This window comes from Pomacea canaliculata, linkage group LG11, assembly GCF_003073045.1.
Source record: "Pomacea canaliculata isolate SZHN2017 linkage group LG11, ASM307304v1, whole genome shotgun sequence".
Lineage (NCBI taxonomy): Eukaryota > Metazoa > Mollusca > Gastropoda > Architaenioglossa > Ampullariidae > Pomacea > Pomacea canaliculata.
This window is the reverse complement of record NC_037600.1, coordinates 10,906,474-10,926,049: the sequence shown is the minus strand read 5'-3', so window position 1 is coordinate 10,926,049 and position 19,576 is coordinate 10,906,474. Positions and strand designations below refer to the sequence as shown.

General features: G+C 37.4%; 2 protein-coding genes across 5 annotated transcripts; both read right to left on the bottom strand.

Annotated features, from left to right (window-relative positions):
- Window positions 1-40: 40 nt before the first annotated feature.
- On the bottom strand, window positions 41-5,284 carry LOC112575433 (tripartite motif-containing protein 45-like). Its single transcript, XM_025257303.1, has 7 exons — window positions 5,265-5,284; window positions 4,650-4,707; window positions 3,030-4,103; window positions 1,651-1,809; window positions 1,177-1,329; window positions 747-926; window positions 41-305 (listed from the first exon to the last, which is right to left on the bottom strand). Exons 3-7 carry the CDS (start codon window positions 4,101-4,103, stop codon window positions 282-284), a joined length of 1,590 nt encoding a protein of 529 aa, XP_025113088.1. The 5' UTR covers window positions 4,650-4,707; window positions 5,265-5,284; the 3' UTR covers window positions 41-281.
- A 4,502-nt stretch (window positions 5,285-9,786) lies between these two features.
- On the bottom strand, window positions 9,787-19,251 carry LOC112574670 (E3 ubiquitin-protein ligase TRIM33-like). 4 transcript variants are annotated; one of them, XM_025255886.1, is made up of 6 exons: window positions 18,459-19,251; window positions 15,156-16,239; window positions 12,631-12,789; window positions 12,184-12,327; window positions 11,771-11,950; window positions 9,787-10,293 (listed from the first exon to the last, which is right to left on the bottom strand). In XM_025255886.1, exons 2-5 carry the CDS (start codon window positions 16,221-16,223, stop codon window positions 11,846-11,848), a joined length of 1,476 nt encoding a protein of 491 aa, XP_025111671.1. In that variant the 5' UTR covers window positions 16,224-16,239; window positions 18,459-19,251; the 3' UTR covers window positions 9,787-10,293; window positions 11,771-11,845. The 4 variants fall into 4 exon arrangements, with proteins under 4 accessions (XP_025111671.1, XP_025111672.1, XP_025111670.1 ...); XM_025255887.1 differs by lacking the exon at window positions 18,459-19,251 and adding an exon at window positions 17,384-17,472; XM_025255885.1 differs by lacking the exon at window positions 18,459-19,251 and adding an exon at window positions 17,230-17,448.
- Window positions 19,252-19,576: the final 325 nt, after the last annotated feature.

Genomic DNA, 19,576 nt, shown 5'->3' with positions numbered 1-19,576 from the left:
AATCAAATGTTTCTCTTCTCTTCTTTGTGTATGTTATTTATATATAAGGGAGTGGCAATTCACACATGCACAAAAATATTACTTTATAGTTTTATTTTCATGTATTAAACTGAAAACAAGAATCACGTACGAAAGAGCTTGTCATCTTATTGTTTTAAAGGAAACAGGTTAACGAAGAAACTAGAGTTTAAGCAGTCAATTGTAGTATCAATGGCCAGGATGATGGCGTCGTCAGTCGAAAAGACATTCTCGCTTTACTGTCTCAACCTTCTTGTTCCTTTTTAAGATATAGGAAGGCCTGTCATCTGCTCAACAAAGACAATAAGGCAGCAGGTACAACGGTTAGAATTTCCACACAAAGAAAACGAATTTTGCAAATATTGACTTAACAAATAACGTCTGTAAGTGAACGAAATAAAATATGTATTAGGGCTTCTGCTTACGCAAAAAATTGTGTACAGTAAGCATAAAAAGTTCGGAGGACCCCTTCAATTTTCGTCAATGGGGTCCCATTCAAATGTGGGCGAAGAACAGGGACCCCTTAAAAATCTGAAGAAGGGAGCCTGGGACCCCAAAAAATTTAGCCTTAGCAGAAGCCCTGATGTATTAGAAGGGTTTCCTCTTTACTATTTATTAACTGCATATTTCTGAGCGCATTCGCCATATAACAATGAAAAGTTCCTTATGGTTTTATAAAGCAATCACAAAAGATTTTGTATAATGTAACCTGTAACTGTGTCTCTCACCTTAGTGATTGAACCGCAAATATCAAAGACAGCAAACCAGGGCGGTGGGATATCCGTCGCTACAACGCCCTGGTCCTGTCCTTCGACGTAGAGGTGAAGGTCGTTAAATGAGTCCATCAGGACCCCGACTAGACTCCCGACTTGAAGTTTCTTGAGATCTTCTCCTATCGGGCTAAACACCTGAAAACAGATGCTTCATAGTTACGTACAATTACAGATGACAAAAAGATATTTCATTAATGTTTGGTTACTAGCATATGTCCCTGAATTTGACCTTATCATTAGAAAACAAAAGATCATATATCTAAACTTTAGATAAAAGATGGTTTGAAGAAAAGCAGATAAAAAGTAAATGATAATTTTCTTCCATTCTTACATGGATACCTAACCACAAGGTCATTTGCTTGCACTTGTAGCCATGGAAACTCACAAATCTTTCCTGATGGCTGATCCCATTGACTCCGATGATGCTGGAGTCTTCTAGGTCTTCGGAAAACCTCGTTATATCGAGGCACGCAGGAGGTGTTCTTGTCACTCCTACGCATAACGTGTTCTCTGTGGCTGATACTTCGTCCACTTTGACCTGCGTCAACATTACAGTGTCACGATTTTGCTAAATGTGACAGAGGATTAGGTTGACTACGTGAACCTACAGGTTATCCAACGCTTAGTAGACATTCGACAAAAAGCGTGACCAGAGATATATGTTGACACTAAACAATATTTCAAACATGAGTAAAATATTTTTTAAAATATTTTTAAAGGATTGTTTAGTTCTCGCATGTGCAAAGAAAGGAAAGTGAATCATCATCATCATCATCATCATCATCATCATCATCAACAACAACAACAACAACAACAACATCATCATCATCATCATCATCAATCTAGCATCTCTTCTTACTTCATACAAGACGTTCGCCACCAAAGCGTCACGTGACACAACCACCACGTTACAGTAGGCCTGGGAATCTACCCTCTCCGCGGTCCTGTTACCGTTCGTCAGACGAATGTTGGTTCCGCAGTTGTCGTGGAACACAAGGACTGGTGGCTGTGTGTCCAGCTGAAAATAATGTCAAGTCTTTCTTGATAAAATTTATTCACAGCTTTTTACATGATATCCTTAATCTATAACAATAACTATGTAAGTAGTTAGAGTTATGAGTCACGTATCTGGGTTTAAATTTCCTGCAACATTTAACGATTAAAATGTTTGGTATTGAAGATTTATATTGTATATTAAAATACAATTGCTATTGTGATGTTTATAATTGGCAGCAATAAATTATCTACCTAAATATTAGCCTGCCTTTTTGGTCAAAATATAACTTTGACACTGCGTTAACATGTTTGCATCTGTTCAGTGCCAGGCTGTCTGACAATAATGTCCTCTTAGTCACCACCATCCGCCTTTTCGGAGCAAAACTATGGTCTGCCTATGAGAAGCATATTGAAACTACTGTTTTTAGTCTGTATACGATTTGTTTCTAAGTAGAAAATTTGTAGATGAGATAATATAGAGTAACAAAATCAGTTTTTGAAATGAATGCACAATTTTTTATTTGCGGTTGTGCATTGAAAATACATTTATTATAAAAATCAGTTTGACTGTTTAGTATACACATACCTTCGCCAAATGCAGGAGTTTATGGGGCTTACAGTCTATGTATATTCTGCCCATTCATTGCATGCACAGGTACAAAAGCTCTACTCATATCAGCAGCTGACATCAAACCCAAACATATCTACCCTCTGCTTTGTGTAAAGGTTGCATTATGCATAATTCCTAATCATCCATATTGGCAGCATACGAGATTCATATATGTCCTCATAAAATTTCATTTTTCCGACCATACATTTTTGCTGTCATTTAAAAAAGACTATAAAAAAATATTAAAATTCGCAGATATCTTGGTGGGCCGAACGTTTCCCCCGCTCATCCTGCAGTAAGCATTTAAAGGTTTTGAATAATATGTACAAGGATTACTTCTGAGTTACTTTTATTTTGTGGTTCAAGCTCATGTTCACATCGCACATTAACTTTCGAGATACATAGTGAACTACGATATCTACAACAGATAAAACTGTATACAGGATAAGAAATAGTCTGTTCAATACTTCTAAATTACTCTCAGTATAAAAAAGGAACAATAGTAACTCTAACATATAGTTATACGCGAGAAATGTTTTTTTAAAAAATTATTTTGAAAAAATGACATAAATGTAAGAGAGAAAGAAACATGCAATCGTTGTAACATTTAAACAGGCTTACTAAAAAATTACCTCTGCAACTGTCCACTGCTGCTCCAACATCAGTAGCTCCTGTTGTATCCGTCTGACAAGTTTCTTACAACATTCTACACTAGACACGGGCTTCTCCCACAACTCTCTTTGCAAGTAGGTGCTGAGGTCAAGGCTGTTGATCCTGTATGTCAGAGCAAGAATCAGAGTCATGTGTATCAGTGCAGGACGTGGTGACACTGACGTGGCTCGCGTCACAATGTGTTTGTGTGACGTCATCTTCCCTAGACGGTTGCTAAGGTCGGTCTTGACGTCACGTAATGAATTCCTGATTTTAAGATGTGACGTGCGAGTCTTTTCCTTCAAATTATTACGGAAATCTTCCACCATCTCCTGAAGACGGTCACATGACTTGTCTACCTGCGCCAAGTCTTCTTGTTCGCTGACATCAACTTCCTGTAAACGTGACGTCACCTGGCCTATAGCCTGCTCTAGCTTCTGCTCCGCTTCTACCAGAATCTTTGTCAAGTCGTTTAGTAAATTTTGAGCTGAATCGATTTCATTGTCAAGATAGTTTACTTCCGGGCATACTTTGTGTTTGTTAGCCTTACAGGCTGAGCAGACAGCGAGGCGGTGCTTGAAGCAGAAGTACTCCGCCTGTTTGTCGCCGTGGTCAGCACACAGTGCAGGGCGGCTGGCAGCCAGACGTTCAGGTGTCACAGTGCTGACACTCTCCACATCGTGACTCCGGGTTCCCGAAAACTTTTTATGAGCCTTTGTACACGCTGGACACATCATGTCCTGACACTGCATACAGATGAAGTCCGCCCTGACGTCCTCACACACACAACAAAGGTGATCTTTACTCAGCACACGAGCGCTCTCCACCAGCGCTTCCATCACAAAGTCTGTCGGCAGGGCGTCAACAGTGTCAGACGAACTTCCATCTGACTGCTCTACTATAGGACATCTACACAGAGGACACCCGGCATCTGGTTTGGAGTCCATCCAGGAAATGATACATTGTCGACACAGGAGATGACCACAGGGTAGAATCTTTGGTGTCGCGAATTCTTCTGTGCACAGGGCACACTCTCTTTTGTGTGTCGGAGCCATCTGGAATCGTAGTTACAACTCAAACAATACATACTAACTTTTATACAAGCTTTGGAGATTTTATCTTTGGGAAAGAGGATGTTTAACTTTGCAAAGTTTGTTGGTCGTAATTTGCTGACTAAAGACTAGTGAGGGTAAGGGAGAATAAAACTGAATTATTTTAACAGCATCTCCAGTTGCAGTAGCTACTTTAAAGTACAAATTTCATTCACAACGGTCCGGATTTAAAAATGGTTAGTGTTTTCTTGTAGAAAGACAAGTACCTAAAATATATATATATACAAAATAAAAAGGGAGGTAATAATATTGCCAAAACAAAGATTTTATTATCTAGCAGTTTCCCTTAAGCCTTTTTTAATTCTGTAGAAAGTTTCAACTGCTAAAGCCACTATTAACTTAAGTGAGTACCTAGCAATAAATATCATTTTACAGACTGACCTACTTCACGCTATGACTCACCAAGGTATGACAGACTGCCACACACACACCCGGGGTGTTCGTGACTGTGGTGACGTCAAGCGGTGTAACCGAGTAGAGTTTACTCACCTTTACTTCAGACGATTGAGTCAGGGGAGACTTGGATCCTTCTGACAAATACTTCAGGCTAAAGAATAGAAAACTCTTTTGTTAAGAGTCTCTACTCACTATGACGACAAGTCGTTGCTATGACATTGGGATACAGGTCACGTGACCTCTAATTATAATATGACAACTATTATGGGAATTTCCGTTAAGAAGGTTTTTGGAAATGCGTTAGCGCTTTCGTTTTCCTTTTTACCAGTGTTTGTTTTTCAAATGGCTGATGTCCTGCCAGCTTGACCAGTTCACGATGTATTGTCTTTATTCTAATTGCTCCAATCACAACTTTGCCCTAACAAAGTAACTAAACACAGTAAACACACTAAAAGTAGAAAATAGATTTTCTACACACACCATTCAGGTGATTCTGAGCATGTTACGTAGTTTCGATTGATACATGTGAAATATTTATCAACACCTTATCTGAAAGAACCGTTGCTACAACACGGATGTGGAATATCAGTATTTACACAAGTAATAAACTATTTTATCAAATCATGTACCAAACATGTTTATTACTACAAGTAAATGGATAAGATTCAAAGAATATTTACCAATAAACAAGCGAAATTGCTTATCCACCTTTGATCAAATGAACAAGGTTACTGCAGTGTACCAGGAAGCTAACTGTTCGCTTCAACGGAGAATTTCCGTGTGAGTAGACTGGTGTATGTTCTGTGTAGATAACTTTAAATAGAAGACACTCTACAGTGTGAATGAATAATTCTCTATTTCATATCACAGTCGGCAAGAACAGCAAGATGTGTATGTGATGATTGTATCAGATGTAAATAAACGTAAACATTAGAAGAAGTTTTTTTATTGTTTATTTCTGTTAGTTATTTCATTATTACAAGCGAAAGCCAAAATATTCTGAAAAAAGCAGACCTCTGAATCACAGCAGTTCTGACATGAGACGTTTCTACTAATTTACCATACTAATTGATAAGTTAATTTATTTACTGAAGAGACCTTCGTCCCTTTTCAAGGGGAATCAAATCACTACACAATACAATATACAAACAAAGCAATAGAACATACATTGTAAGCTACACAGCCAGATTGATGAATGAAATAGCTAACCTTGAATTAAATTTCGTACTTCAAATGCCTCATAGATGTAATTTCCTTCTTTATTAACTTTATGCTTACTAGTATTTGCTAATAGCATGAAATATGCAGCCATGTATGTGGATGCAAATCTCTGCACAGATATAGCGAAAGTAAACAAAAAAAAGTTTGCGAAAACAACGTCAAAGTTATCCGACTACATGAGCAAACACTTTAAAAAGTTGCTCAATCAAAATTCCAGAAAATAAATATATTGTTATGAAGACATTATATATATATAAACACTGCATAGTTTATCGTTTAATACTATAAATAAACATATATGTATTTTAGAAAATTAAATTATAATAAAAAAATATGACGATATTTTAAAAACTTCAGTTATGAATTTCTAAGCAGGCATCATGTAATTTATTATATACATAATGAATATGTGTGTGAAAGGCAAGTATGCGATCATGTGAACTCTGTATATCTGTTTGCTGTCTTGAAGTATACTGCTAGTATCATCTATTTGTTGTCAGCAGAGACTAAGTTTCCCACACACACCTACAGTGACATAAACACACATTTACAGTTCCCATGTGTCACACTTGGAAGAATTTGTATGACATGAAATTAATCTTACATTAAGAGGGCTGAGAAAAAAGTTTGCATTTTTAAATGACCTTTAGCCAGTACACGAGCACTCTACACCAGGGCTTCCATCACAAAATCTGTGTGCAGGGCGTCGGCAGAATTTGCCTGCATCATGCGTCTCCTAACTAGACAACATTTATCATTCACTATTGGATATCTACACAGCCGACAAACAGCACCAGGTTTCCACAACGGAATGACACATTTTCGGCACAGGAGGTGAGCACACAGTAGAATCTTTGGTGTCTCGAATTCACTTATGCACACCACACACTCCCTTTCTATGGGCTGAGTTGATGCTGTCACCATCTTAGTAGGCAACCTATAAAAATATAAATATACAAAATATATATGACGTAGCTGAAGCTACCAAGTGACTAGTAAATGTATAAAATACAGTAATTAATTAATGCAAAAAATTATGCTAATAAATTCTTTATGGTACATTTTTAATAGTAACAAGAAATCTTTCTCACTATAAAAACTTGTCACAATTGATAAAACAGGAAATAATGCAGAATAAAAATGTTGTAGTTATTAAGTTAACGCTTCCCTTAACCCCTTTCAGCAAAGGTATAAAGCATTTAAGACTAGCTACAAAGTGGTTTTTGCTAAATTAACCACTGCGATGTTAGCAACTTACAAGTTACTGTTTTAAGTTAACAATATATTGTATAGTGATGTAGAGTATAAGTTGTGTGTGTGCTTTAGCCCCGAGTTTCTCCATTTTACCAGGAACTTCCAACCATATTCCAACCCTAGTGGCAACTTCAAGGCGCCCCACAAATGCGAGTAACTGCTTCAACTGGGAATTTCCGTGTGAGTAGACAGGTGTATGTTGATGTCGATGACTTCAGATAGAAGACGTTACATAGAGGCAATGACTAACTTTCTGTTGACACTGTCGAGCAGGCCTGGGCAAAGGCCGGCCCGCGGGCCGCATCCGGCCCGCCTCCTGTCTCAGACCGGCCCGCCCGCCAGTATATATACCAAATATACAGTATTGGGGAAAACTGACTTAACGATATTAGTCCGGCCCTCTAAAACCATCTGAATTTCTCATGCGGCCCCTTCGGAAAATTAATTGCCCACTCGTGCTGTAGAGTATCACACCCAACAGGAAGAGGTAGATGTGTGTGTGGTGATTGTATTAGGTGCAAATAAACGTGAACATTTGACAAAGTCTTTGTTCTTGGTTTTTGTTAGTTATTTTATTATCACCAGCGAAAGTCGAAATATTTTAAAAGGCAAGCCCTCTGAATACCAGCAGTTCTAACAAGAGGGTGTTATATTAATTTACCATACATATAAAGAGAGAAAAGAGAGATTGAAGTACATCGGCTAAATTTCCCAACATTATTTTTTGTAAATCTTTTACTACCACATGTGAAATATATAGACAGATATATGCGTACTGATCTCTGTATAGATACACTGTTTACAGTAAATTAAATAGAAAATAAAATAAGGTATGGGAAGCGCAACCATAAGTTAAATGTAGTTTGTGTTTTCGGCAGGACTTCAGTGTTTCCAGATGGGTTTAGTGGATGCCTGAAGGAAGCTGTGCTGCATTGATGATGGATTCTTCTAAAGTCCTTAAATTTAATTTAAGAAGAGGTTTAGTAACATGAGATTGTAAAATGCAATCAAAAATCCTAAAGACAGAAAGCATCATTTTTGTTGTTGTTGTTAATTGACTAGGAAATTAATCTTGTTATTTTCTGGGAATCCACGGGACAACAAAAAGAATTAGTGCCCAATTTCAACTATCCGTTGCACAAATATTTTTATTATATCAACAGTATGAAAAATCACATTTCATACAGGATGTGTTCGTTTACGGTTAAACAACAAGCCTTCCACCACTTTCCTCCGTAGACCCAGAAGGCTCATTTCTTAACCCAGTTATGTTCCTTTTGTAAAAAAGACCTTTTATCTTCCATCCAGTCTCAATATGTTTCTAATGAATCATATGCTGAAGACATGCAACAACTGCTCCACTCCTCCTCCTGCTGCTAGCACCATAGATGTCTGTATTGACGATGTTAAAGACTGGATGGTGACAAGCAAAATTAAACTCTACGATAATAAAACGAAAGACTTCCTATGCTCAAGTAGACTTAAAATTTACTGATCAGTATTCCCAAGCAAGCCAAGGTGGGAGAAAACAATATCACCTTTAAATCCTCCATCAGTAACCTGGGATTTATTGTCACTGTAGATGTGACAGTTAATAAAGAAGTTACAGCTGTCTGTCTCTCAGTCTGTCTATTTTGAGGTACATACGATCAGTTCCAGTTTCTAATACACTTATTATCTTCTTTGCAAAAAAAAAAAAATCATAACGCGTTTTATACTATATCTTACTATTTTAGTGATGAGAAATATTACCTGTAAATATACTTTGGAGTTCAATGTACTTCGACAAATGTAAATGTACTATAGACACTGCTACAGATGAAATTAAACTGGAATATATTACATAACTATTGTAATTGAAGAAAATATATCACAATAATATGTTAATTAATTTTTAATTACTGCAGGTAGTGCATTTAAAAAATTGCTTTAAATTTAAGAGAATAACATTGTCTTTTTAGAAGCTAAAATCCAGACTAGTTCAGCTTGAAATTGTTTCTGCTTTATGCATTGATGTGTTGCCTCTTAAAGATATACGAGGGAAATTTAACTGCGGGCTTTTTGTTATCTTCCCTTTCTTTCTGTCTCTCGATTATTACTCCTGACACCAATCACCATAGTTGTCAGGTGTTACAATGTTGAGACTGTCCACATCTGAAAGAACCTTTCTTCCTGTTTTTGATACTTGGATTTTAAATGTATCGTATATCTGTAGGACAAAACATCAAAAGAAATAGTAATCAAGAAGCAGAGTTACCTATTAAATCGAATTGCAAATGTGAAAAAACTATGTTTCTGTTTATTACATTTCTGTTTATTTATTAATCAACACCGACATAAGGCTTCGTACTTCAAATGCATCATAGATATAAGTTGCTACATTATTACCAAATTCTTACTAGTATTTGATAGTAGTATGAACATATGAACATATATGGATTTTTATAAATTAAATTATTGTAAAAAAATATGCTGATAATTTACTTTAATAAACTGTACTTATGAAATTTCTTAGCAGGCATCATGTATTTTATTATATACATAATGAGTATGTGTGTGAAAGGCAAGTATGTGATAATGTGAACTCTGTATATCTGTGTGCTGTCTTGAAGTATACTGCTAACATCATCTATTTGTTGTTAGTAGAGACTAAGCTTCGCACACAGTGATATAAACACACATTACAGTTCCCATGTGGGACACTTTGAATTTAATTTTAATCTTAAATTAAGAGCGCTGAGAAAAAAGTTTGAATTTTTAAATGTATTGTTATAAAGTGATATGTAAGGAGAGAGAGTTCCTCTATTTTAGTGCTAATATAATTTTAGTGTGTATTTGCTGTTCCACTTGCATTTCAAATCTTCTGTGTGCGAGTAATAAACAGAAAGTTTTCTTGTATTTGTGTATTTATCTGTGTGTGTGTGCCCGTGTGAATGTGTGTGTGCATTACTATTGATCAGATGTTTCTCTTCTCTTCTTTGTGTGTGTATATATATTAGAGGGGGCAACTGATACAAATGAACTAAAATATTACTTTGCTCGAAGTTTTTTTTTCGTGTATTTAGCTGAAAATAAGAATCAGGCACGAGAGAGCTTGTCATCTTAATGTTTTGAATAGAAAACAGGTTAACGAAGCAAATACATATGAGCAGTCAATGGTAGTATCAATGGCCAGGTTGATGGCGGCAAATATATTCACGCTTTACTATCTCTTGTTTTCCTCTATTCTTCATGATCTTTTTGATGTAGGAAGGGCTGTCACCTGCACAACAAAGACAATAAGGCAACAGGTACAACGCTGAGGAATTTACACACAAAGAAAATGATTTTTTTTCAAATATTCATTAAAAAAATAAAGCATGTACATCAACGAAATCAAATATGTATTAGAAGGGTTTCATGTTTTCATAGAAGTTATACCCTATGGACAGCTAACTCAGGCTCGGGAACAGATCTCTTGAGTCGCGCATGCGCTGGACCACGTGTGGTATTTGCCTTTTCCGGCTTCGTCTTTCACAGTGTGTCGCAGTGCTACTGGTGTTATTATTTTGAGATGCCAGGCAGTAACTGTGCGATTGCAGGATGCCCTGCTTGCAAAGGTCGAATCAAAGGTTTGTGATCATTTTTCCGCATTAGAAGACTAGATAATAAAGACTGGAAAAAAGCTCGTGAGAGAGCTGTGAATCGTTTTAATTCTAGTTTCAACATCGAAAGAGCGACCATTTGTTCCAGACATTATATTGTTTAATGAAGGTAAGTCACCTTGTAAGATAAATATAACCTTTTATATTTTATAAAAAAAAGTTGACTTTCCAGTGGTTTTAAATATTGGTGTGCCAGATGAAAAGATTTAAAGTTGTAAAAATAATCGAACTATTAATCACCTAGTATAAGCAATGTTCAACACTGCTGATTTGAAACTGCTGAGTGCTGGATACGGTTCGCAATATAGAGAGAGTGTGGGGGTGGGGAGTTGGTGTATTACGCTGAGCCAGCAAATAAGGCTATATTACTACAACAGTTTAATGTTCTTAATGAAACTAAACTAAACAGTCACTAAACGATTTGCCGTCTTGTCCATATTTATTTCACGGTAATTATTCACATAAATATCAGAGATAGATGAAGAAACATCCAATTTTTCTTCGCCACCTTTTCAAGTATATTATCGTCCTGATAAGACAGCGCGTGATGTAAATGTGTTCAAAACAACATTCTGCAAACATCAATAAGAATTTACATGGAGGTTCCTAAGAGCCTTAGTCTGAATTCAGAAGCGATAAACTCACTACAAACTACCCTCTGTAACCACTCAGAAAAACAATGAGCTAGAGAGCGAGAACTTGCTGACAAAAACATTTTGACTCTTAACATAATTACAAATACTACGATACAACGCTGTGTTTGAGTATAGAATTTTACATTATCATTCACATATTCATATATATATATATCAAAACATACTTACTAAGAGGATTTCTTCAACAGCAAAGGATTGAAAGATACTCGCGGATACAAAACAAAGCGACCGGATATTGCCTGTACCCCACCTTCTCTTCCACCCCGCGGTCACGAGTTGAGTCAACGCTTTCGCACTGCGAGCGCGTTGAGTTGGCTGTCCATAGGGTATAACGTCTGTGATCTTTTACTATTAACTGCAGATTTCTAAGTGACTTCGCCATAAAACAAAGCAATCACAAACGTTTTTGTAGAATGTAACCTGTAACTGTGTCTCTCACCTTCGTGATTGCACCGTGCATAATAAATACAGCAAAGCAGGGCGGTGGGACATGTTCCGCTACAACACCATGGTCCTATCCGTCGACGAAGAGGTGAATGTCGTTTGACGAGTCCACCAGGACCCCGACTCGACTCCCGACTTGAAGTTTCTTGAGACCTTTTCCTATCGTCCTATATAACTGAAAACAGATGCCTGATAATTACCTACAATTATAGATGACAAAAAAGGGATTTTATTAATTTTTGGTTATTAGCATATGCCACTGAGCTTAGAAAACGGAAGATCACATATCTAAACTTTAATAGACAAAATTTTTTTTTGAAGAAAAGCAGAAAAGTAATTTTCTTCCATTCTTACATAGATACCGAATCACAAGACCATTTTTGTGCACTTGTAGCCATGGAAACTCACAAACTTTTTCTGGTGGCTGATCCAATTGACTCCGACGATGCCTAGGTCTATCAAGGAACTCGTCATAGTGAGGCGCTCAGGAGGTGTTCTTGTCACTCCTACGAATAACGCGTCCTCTGTTGCTGTTACTTCGTCAACTTTGACCTGCGTCAACAGTACAGTGTCACGATTTGGCTAAATGTGACAGAGGATTAGGTTGACTAGGTGACCTACGCTCAGTAGAAATTAGACAAAAAAGATGACCAGAGATACAATATGTTGACACTAAGCAATCCGCGAAGTTTTTATAAACTTGAGTAAAGTATTTTAAAAACTAATTCAGCAGGATTGTTCAGTTTTCGCCTGTGCAAAGAAAGGAAAGTTACTCATTGAAATGTTTGTTTTAATCATCATCATCATCGTCGTCGTCGTCTTCGTCGTCGTCGTCATTCTAGCCTAGTATCTTACCTCATACAAAACTTTCCACACGATAGAGTCACGTGACACGACCACCCCGTTAGAGGAGGCACTTTGATCTATCTTCTCCGCGGTCCTGTTACCGTTCGTCAGACGAATGTTGGTTCCGCAGTTGTCGTGGAACACAAGGACTGGTGTCTTTGCATCTATCTGTAAATAATGTTCAGTCTCTTCTTGATAAAATTTACTCACAGCTATTTACTTGATATCCTTAATCTATAACAATAAAGATGTAAGTAATTCAAACTATTAGTCGCATTTATGAGTTGAGATTTCCTGCAATATTTAAGGATTATAATGTTAGGTATTGAAGATTTGTGTTGTATACTAGAAGACAAGCTTATTTGATTGAGTTACAACTGCAGTCACTATTTAGGGAAGTTATTCTACATGTGTGACAACTCCAGGAATACTGTACCACAAAATACTGCAACAGTAACCCTTAGGGTGGTATTTAAGAAGCGGTGGCAAGTTCGATACAAAAGATTTTATTCTATAATTAAAATACAAAAATTAAAGGCTAGAAGAAATTAGCCTCATTTAATGGGTTAGGTAAGCCTACTGCCCCAGGACAAATGAGCGGAGTGTAGTTTGTAAACGTGATTAAACTTTCAAAAAGAATATTTTACAAATATGTTCAGATATGAGTGTTATTGTCCCACGTTAAGAGAATCTGCTGACGATGTGTGCTTAAAAAAAGAAAAAGACATATATAGATATAATTGACAATTAAATTAAAATAAACTTCGAACATTTAGACAGCACACGCTCTGTAATAAATTCAACCTTCAAGTTTTCTTTTTATTTATTGTTTTTTTGCTTGTTCGTTCGTTCGTTCGTTCGTTTGTTTGAGTGAAGTGAAATACTTTCTGGAATCTAAAAGTTATGTAGGCAAATCCCTTCAGAAAAATGTAATAAAAGACTACTGTGATATAATCCCTACTCAAAATAATGGTCTACCAAGTTTACGATTTTTTAGGTGTTTTCAACATTCTGGTGACTTTCCTAGAAAACAAAATATACAAGTTAACATGTTCTGAATGTGCTTTGTGTTTCTTCAGAACCAAACAGTATATCTGAAATATGTAAAGGGCAAATTATGTACCTACTTGCTTTAAGGAGGACGGAAAATGGAGCTATGAGGATGAATATTACAGGTGTTGAATTTGTACATGGCGTAAATATTCTGAGTAAAGCTTAATGCACGAACATGTAGGAGGTAGAAACAATAAACTCATCAATAATTTGCATATACAATAAAAAGAATATTTGTATAAAAATTTAAACTAGAGATAATATTGTTGTATAATATCTAACAATTGTATTTTTTGTTGTTGACGCTTATTAAGATTACATAAAAATATTGCGAAATACAAGTTTTAAATCCTTAAGAAAGCAAATGTAGAAGGATCGGGATCGTTTATGTCCAATTGCTTTTTTGATGTTTAAAATGGGTCGTAAAAAATTATCTATCTAAATATTATCCTGTTCTTTTTGGTCAAGTAATATAACTTTGACACTGCGTTAACATTTTTGCAGTCGCAGGTTGTCTGGTATACTCTGAGTCTCCACCATCCGCCTTGTCGAGACAAAACTATGATCTGTCTATGAAAAGCACATCGAAACAACTGTTTGTAGTCTGTAAAAAAATTTTTTCTAAGTAGAAAATTTGTACATGAGACGATACAGATTAACAAAAACAACTTTAATCCACAATTATGTATTTGTGGTTGTGCATTGAAAATACATTTATAATAATAATAGTTATGACTATTTCGCATACACATACCTTCGTCCAATGGAGGAGTTTATGGGGCTTAAAAAGTCTCCACACATATTCTGCCAGTTTATTGCATGCACAGGTAGAAAACATCTACTCGTATCAGCAGCTGACATCAAACCCGAACTGATCTACCGTCTGCTTTGAATGAAGGTTGCTTTTATGCATAATTCTAAAGAATCCTCCATATTTCCAGACGACGAGAAGCATACATGTCTATACAGTAATTTACTTCTGTCCATCCCGTAATCAAAGATCTTGACTTGTCCCTATAAAACTTCTTTATTGCCATCAGACATTTTTGCTGTTATTTGAAAAAGAAATTACTCAAATTCGCAGATGTCTTGGCGGGCCGAACATTTCCCCGCTGACCCCGTAGTACGCTTTATAGGTTTCGAATAATATATACAAGGTTTACTTCTGAGTTATTTTGTAGTTGAAGCTCATGTCACCTTGTACATTAACTTTCGAGATACATAGTGAACTACGATATCTACAACAGCTCAAACTGCATACAGGATTCAAAATTATGTTTAATATTTCTAAATTACTCTGAGTATCTAAATGTACAAATCAAAACCCTAATATATAACTGCGAGAAAATGAACAATCGTAGTTCTAATATATAACTGCGAGAATTTTTTTTTATTTAATTTGAAAGAAAAAAAATAAATAAATGTAAACGAGAAAGAAAAATTAAATCGTTATAACATTTAAACAGGCTTTAAAAAATTACCTCTGGCTCTGTCCACTGCTTCTCCAACATCAGTAGCTCTTGTTGTATCCACCTTACAACAATTTTACAGCTCTCTGCACTTGACACGGGCTTCACCCACACCTCTTGTTGCCAGTCAGACCTCAAGTCAAGGCTGTTGACCCTGTCTGTCAGAGCCTGTGTCATGTGTATCAGTGCAGGACGTGGTGACACTGCCGTGGCTCTCGTCACAATGTGTTTGTGTGACGTCACCTTCCCTAGACGGTTGCTAAGGTCAGTCTTGACGTCACATAACGGATTCCTGATTTTAAGATGTGACGTGCGAGTCTTTTCCTTCAATTTCTTACGGAAATCTTCCACGAGCGTGTGAAGACAGTCACATGTCTTGTCTACCTGCGCCAAGTCTTCTTGCTCGCTGACATCAACTTCCAGTAGACGTGACGTCACCTGACCTATAACCTGCTCTAGCTTCTGCTCCGCTTCTACCAAAATCTTTGTCAAGTCCTTTAGTAATTTTTGAGCTGATTGTATTTCATCGTCAAGATAGTTTGTTTCTGGACATACTTTGTGTTTGTTAGTCTTACAGGCTGAGCAGACAGCGAGGCGGTGCTCGCGGCAGAAGAACTCCGCCGGTTTGTCGCCGTGGTCAGCACACAGTGCAGGGCGGCTGGCAGCCAGACGTTCAGGTGTCACAGTGCTGACACTCTCCACATCGTGACTGCGGGTTGCAGGAAGATTTTTATGAACTTTTAGACACGCTGAACACATCAGGACCTGACACTGCATACAGATGAAGTCCGCCCTGACGTCCTCACACACACAACAAAGGTGATCTTTACTCAGCACACGAGCGCTCTCCACCAGCGCTTCCATCACAAAGTCTGTCGGCAGGGCGTCAACAGTGTCGGACGAACTTACATCTGACTGCTCTACTATAGGACATCTACACAGCGGACACCCGGCATCAGGTTTGGAATCCTTCCAGGAAATGACACATTGTCGACACAGGAGATGACCACAGGGTAGAATCTTTGGTGTCGTGAAGTCATTCGTGCACACGGCACACTCTCTTTCGTGTGACTGAGCCATAATGGTAGCTGAGTTACTAATAACACAAAACATACACATACTCAAACTGAAAAGTTTGTAAACCAGGATTTACATGATGGTAGATTGCTTAAGGATTGAAACAGAGAAAGCAGAGACAGTAAGAGTTATGTTAATCATGACATATTGTTGCAGTCTTTGTACAGACATTTCTACATTTGGTGATATTTTTTCATCATCTGTTCTTCGTGTTACTGAATTTATTGTAAGTAAAACAAAAGAAAAGAAATACAAAGCAAATTAGCAATGATGGATCAGCGAAATGTAAAGAAGACCAAAACCCATCAGCAAGGAAGGCCGATTTACATCTACGCCGTCCTCCTCAAGCCACATTGCTTATTACATTATTACTTTCTTTAGTCACAAACACATTTACAATATAATACTTGAGTGTTACATTTTTCTGTGACTAGAGAAATTTCATATCAAGAAGGTGTTTTTTGAATTAGAATTTAAAAAAAATAGATTTCCGAAAAAAAAGTATTTAAATCGTGGAATTTGGCTTCCTTTGCCATTTTGTTTTCCTTTGCTATTTTTTTGTTTGCAACTATACAGCGTGTTGTTTAAACATTCTTTAAGTAGAAGAAAAAAAGAAAAGAAACAATAAAGTGAGAAGAAGTAAAACATTCTCGTTTTAAGAAGATATCAGAAATTCAGCTGGACACTAGACTGCTGTTACTATTTCTGATTGATTTTGTTTTTCTTTACCAATATTTAAACATTATCATCAGTTACAAAAGCAAGTTTGAAATGCGAACTCTGCTCATTGTGCTCTGGAGATTACACAATAGATGTCCCTAATGTCAAACCGTTGTTGCTGCACTAAGACCAGTATCCGATCTGATGAAATAAACTGAAATGTCAAAACAAAGTCTGTATTTTTAGTTGTTTTACTGCATTACTTCATTTTGGAGTATGTCGACTCTAAAGCAATCGATGAACTTACTGAATGCATGTAGCAATAAATATTGCACCGTTGTTGATCTACCTGAGTCACATTGTAGTTCACCAAGATGGCGGTTAGCTGCACACTCTGACCCGGATGTTAGTGAATGTGCTGACGTTAAACAGTGTAACCATGTAAACTTTACTCACCGTTTCCTTCAGATGAATAAGTTAGCTAACTCTTTAATCTGACTAACCTACAGATACACCTGCAGACTACATCAGATTTCGAGATTTCTTTCCGTTACAGGTCCTCCGCCCAACAACGACATTCCGTGATATGGTGTTCAAACACGCGTCACGTGACCTTTGTACTATATCAACATGCAAACTGTGAATTCCTGACAACACGAGAACGGTTATCTTATGGCTAAGATGCTCTACTAAAGTCCTATCTTACCTCACGCTGTGTCTTCTATCTTTCTCATACTTTGTGTGACACGAGTGACAGGAGGAAAGAGTGAATTGAATGAAGGGCGAGCCAGTGCGTTTGTACTTAGGTACAATGCTGGTTCATATTTGTGAACAGTCTGTTTATGACATTAATCGAAATAAAGGACTTTTAGAAGTCCCTGGACTAGATCGAGGTTCTGATGGACTCCTGAAGCTTGATACCGCTCTCGATTTTCTCCGACCTGCAGATTACAAACATGCCTCCTCTACGTTGTTCTACACAGCTTGTTGTGCTGGACAAAAGGTAAAGCAGCTTTTAAGGTGGCCTTGCATGCAAAGCAGATCACCTTGCCAGAAACTCATCCTCACCTCCCCAAAAATAACAGGGCTTAGAGGTTTGCTACCATATAGTCTTAGTGGCTGGCTTGGCGTTAAACACGAATACCTCCCTCCCCTACAGTCTCGGTGATTATCAAAGGCCAAGGACATGGGAGAGATGCCTGATTTCCTAAACATTTAACTTTCTGCCTCTGTCTTTGGCACATACGTGCCAAATCTTTTAATCTTATAAATCTTTTAATCTTATACTTCTCTGCCAGCTTAAGGCAAAATAAAAAGATTTAAAATCACTTCCTGTTCTCGTTACATCGCTTATCTCGGGGTTGTCCTGGCAGCCCTTGGTAATGTCACTGCTGTGTCACTGTCGAGTGCTTAAACTTCGAGTCTGTCCTTAATAATATTGACTTTGGTCTCAACACTTGAGAAGACCTCGCACGACCCATCAAAAATGAATAAAACGATAAGAGAAAATAATAATGACAACAAAAACGTTACTGGTTACTATGGCAAAGGTAGTATGTGTGTATATAGAAATATTACCTGACATGAAACGTTTAGCTTTCGCGGTTCACGGGAATCCAGTCCTTTACTCTGTACATACAACACACGAACTTCTATCCACTGACTTCTTGCTGTATGTTAGAGATGTCATCTCACATTTATTGTGTTAAAAGTAAGATGCACCTTTTGCAAATAAACCAAACGTTTACTTTACTTAAATAAAAGAACACTACAATTGGCAATTGCACATTATCTTTTAGCAGTGGAAGTAGCTGTTCAAGCATTCGAAGCTGTTTTTCTATGTGTATGACCACATCACCGTAGCCTCGAGCATTCGTCAAAACCGTTGACCAGACGTTGACCTTCTGCTCGCCCCCAAGGCTGTTGACCCCGTGTGTCAGAGCTTAGCTGTGTGTATCATCGCAAGACTTGTTGATATTATGGCTCGTACCAGACAATGTTTTACTAGAATCAGATTCGCCAGACGGTAAAACCTGTCTCGACATCACTCAGTGAGGTCTTCATTTTCAAATGCAAATCGGGAGTTTGTTCCTTTAGAATCTTATGATAATCATCTAGCACATTCCGAAGCTCTGCATGTCTCGTCCAGTGTTCAATGTCCCTTGTCTCATTATTGTCCATGTCCTTAAAACAAGTAAATAAACAGTAAAGTAGGTTTACACTTGGGTTGAGTGTGACGTTCGAGTGAAAGGGAGATAACTCCTTGACTAGTTTGTATTAATGCGGTAGATAACAACTGTAGTGATCACAACCAATACACCATTCTTTCTCCTTTTTCTCTCTTCCTCGTTTGTTCTGCCCCTTGCTTGTATTTCACTCTCTCTCTAACAAAGTAGTGAATCTCTTTGAAGACATCAATAGAGGAGTAGCCATAGTTTACAGTAGTTTCTTACACCTGTCACACAGTTGTGTCTGCTACGGTCTGGTCTTCATTTGCTCGGATACTTTCCGTGCCGCTGACTATTCTAACCTTCGATATCTGGATGGCAGCGACACCTTGATGACCCTCGCTGACCTGTGGAACAACACTTTTCTCGTTCATCTCAGTCTGGTCCGTTGTAATCTGACTAAACTGCATGAAGTGGTTTTGCCTAATCTCCGCACTCTGGATCTGAGCTACAATGAGTTAACTGAAA

Coding starts and splice junctions, on each gene's coding strand:
- LOC112575433 (XM_025257303.1), bottom strand. CDS start 4,103: ATGGCTCCGACACACAAAAGAGAGTGTGCCCTGTGCACAGAAGAATTC. Junction 1,810..3,029: donor AGCAGTGGACAGTTGCAGAG/GTAATTTTTTAG, acceptor CATTATTTTCAG/CTGGACACACAGCCACCAGT. Junction 306..746: donor TTTGCGGTTCAATCACTAAG/GTGAGAGACACA, acceptor TTTGTTGAGCAG/ATGACAGGCCTTCCTATATC.
- LOC112574670 (XM_025255886.1), bottom strand. CDS start 16,223: ATGGCTCAGTCACACGAAAGAGAGTGTGCCGTGTGCACGAATGACTTC. Junction 12,790..15,155: donor AGCAGTGGACAGAGCCAGAG/GTAATTTTTTAA, acceptor CATTATTTACAG/ATAGATGCAAAGACACCAGT. Junction 12,328..12,630: donor TGTGGAAAGTTTTGTATGAG/GTAAGATACTAG, acceptor CTGTTGACGCAG/GTCAAAGTTGACGAAGTAAC.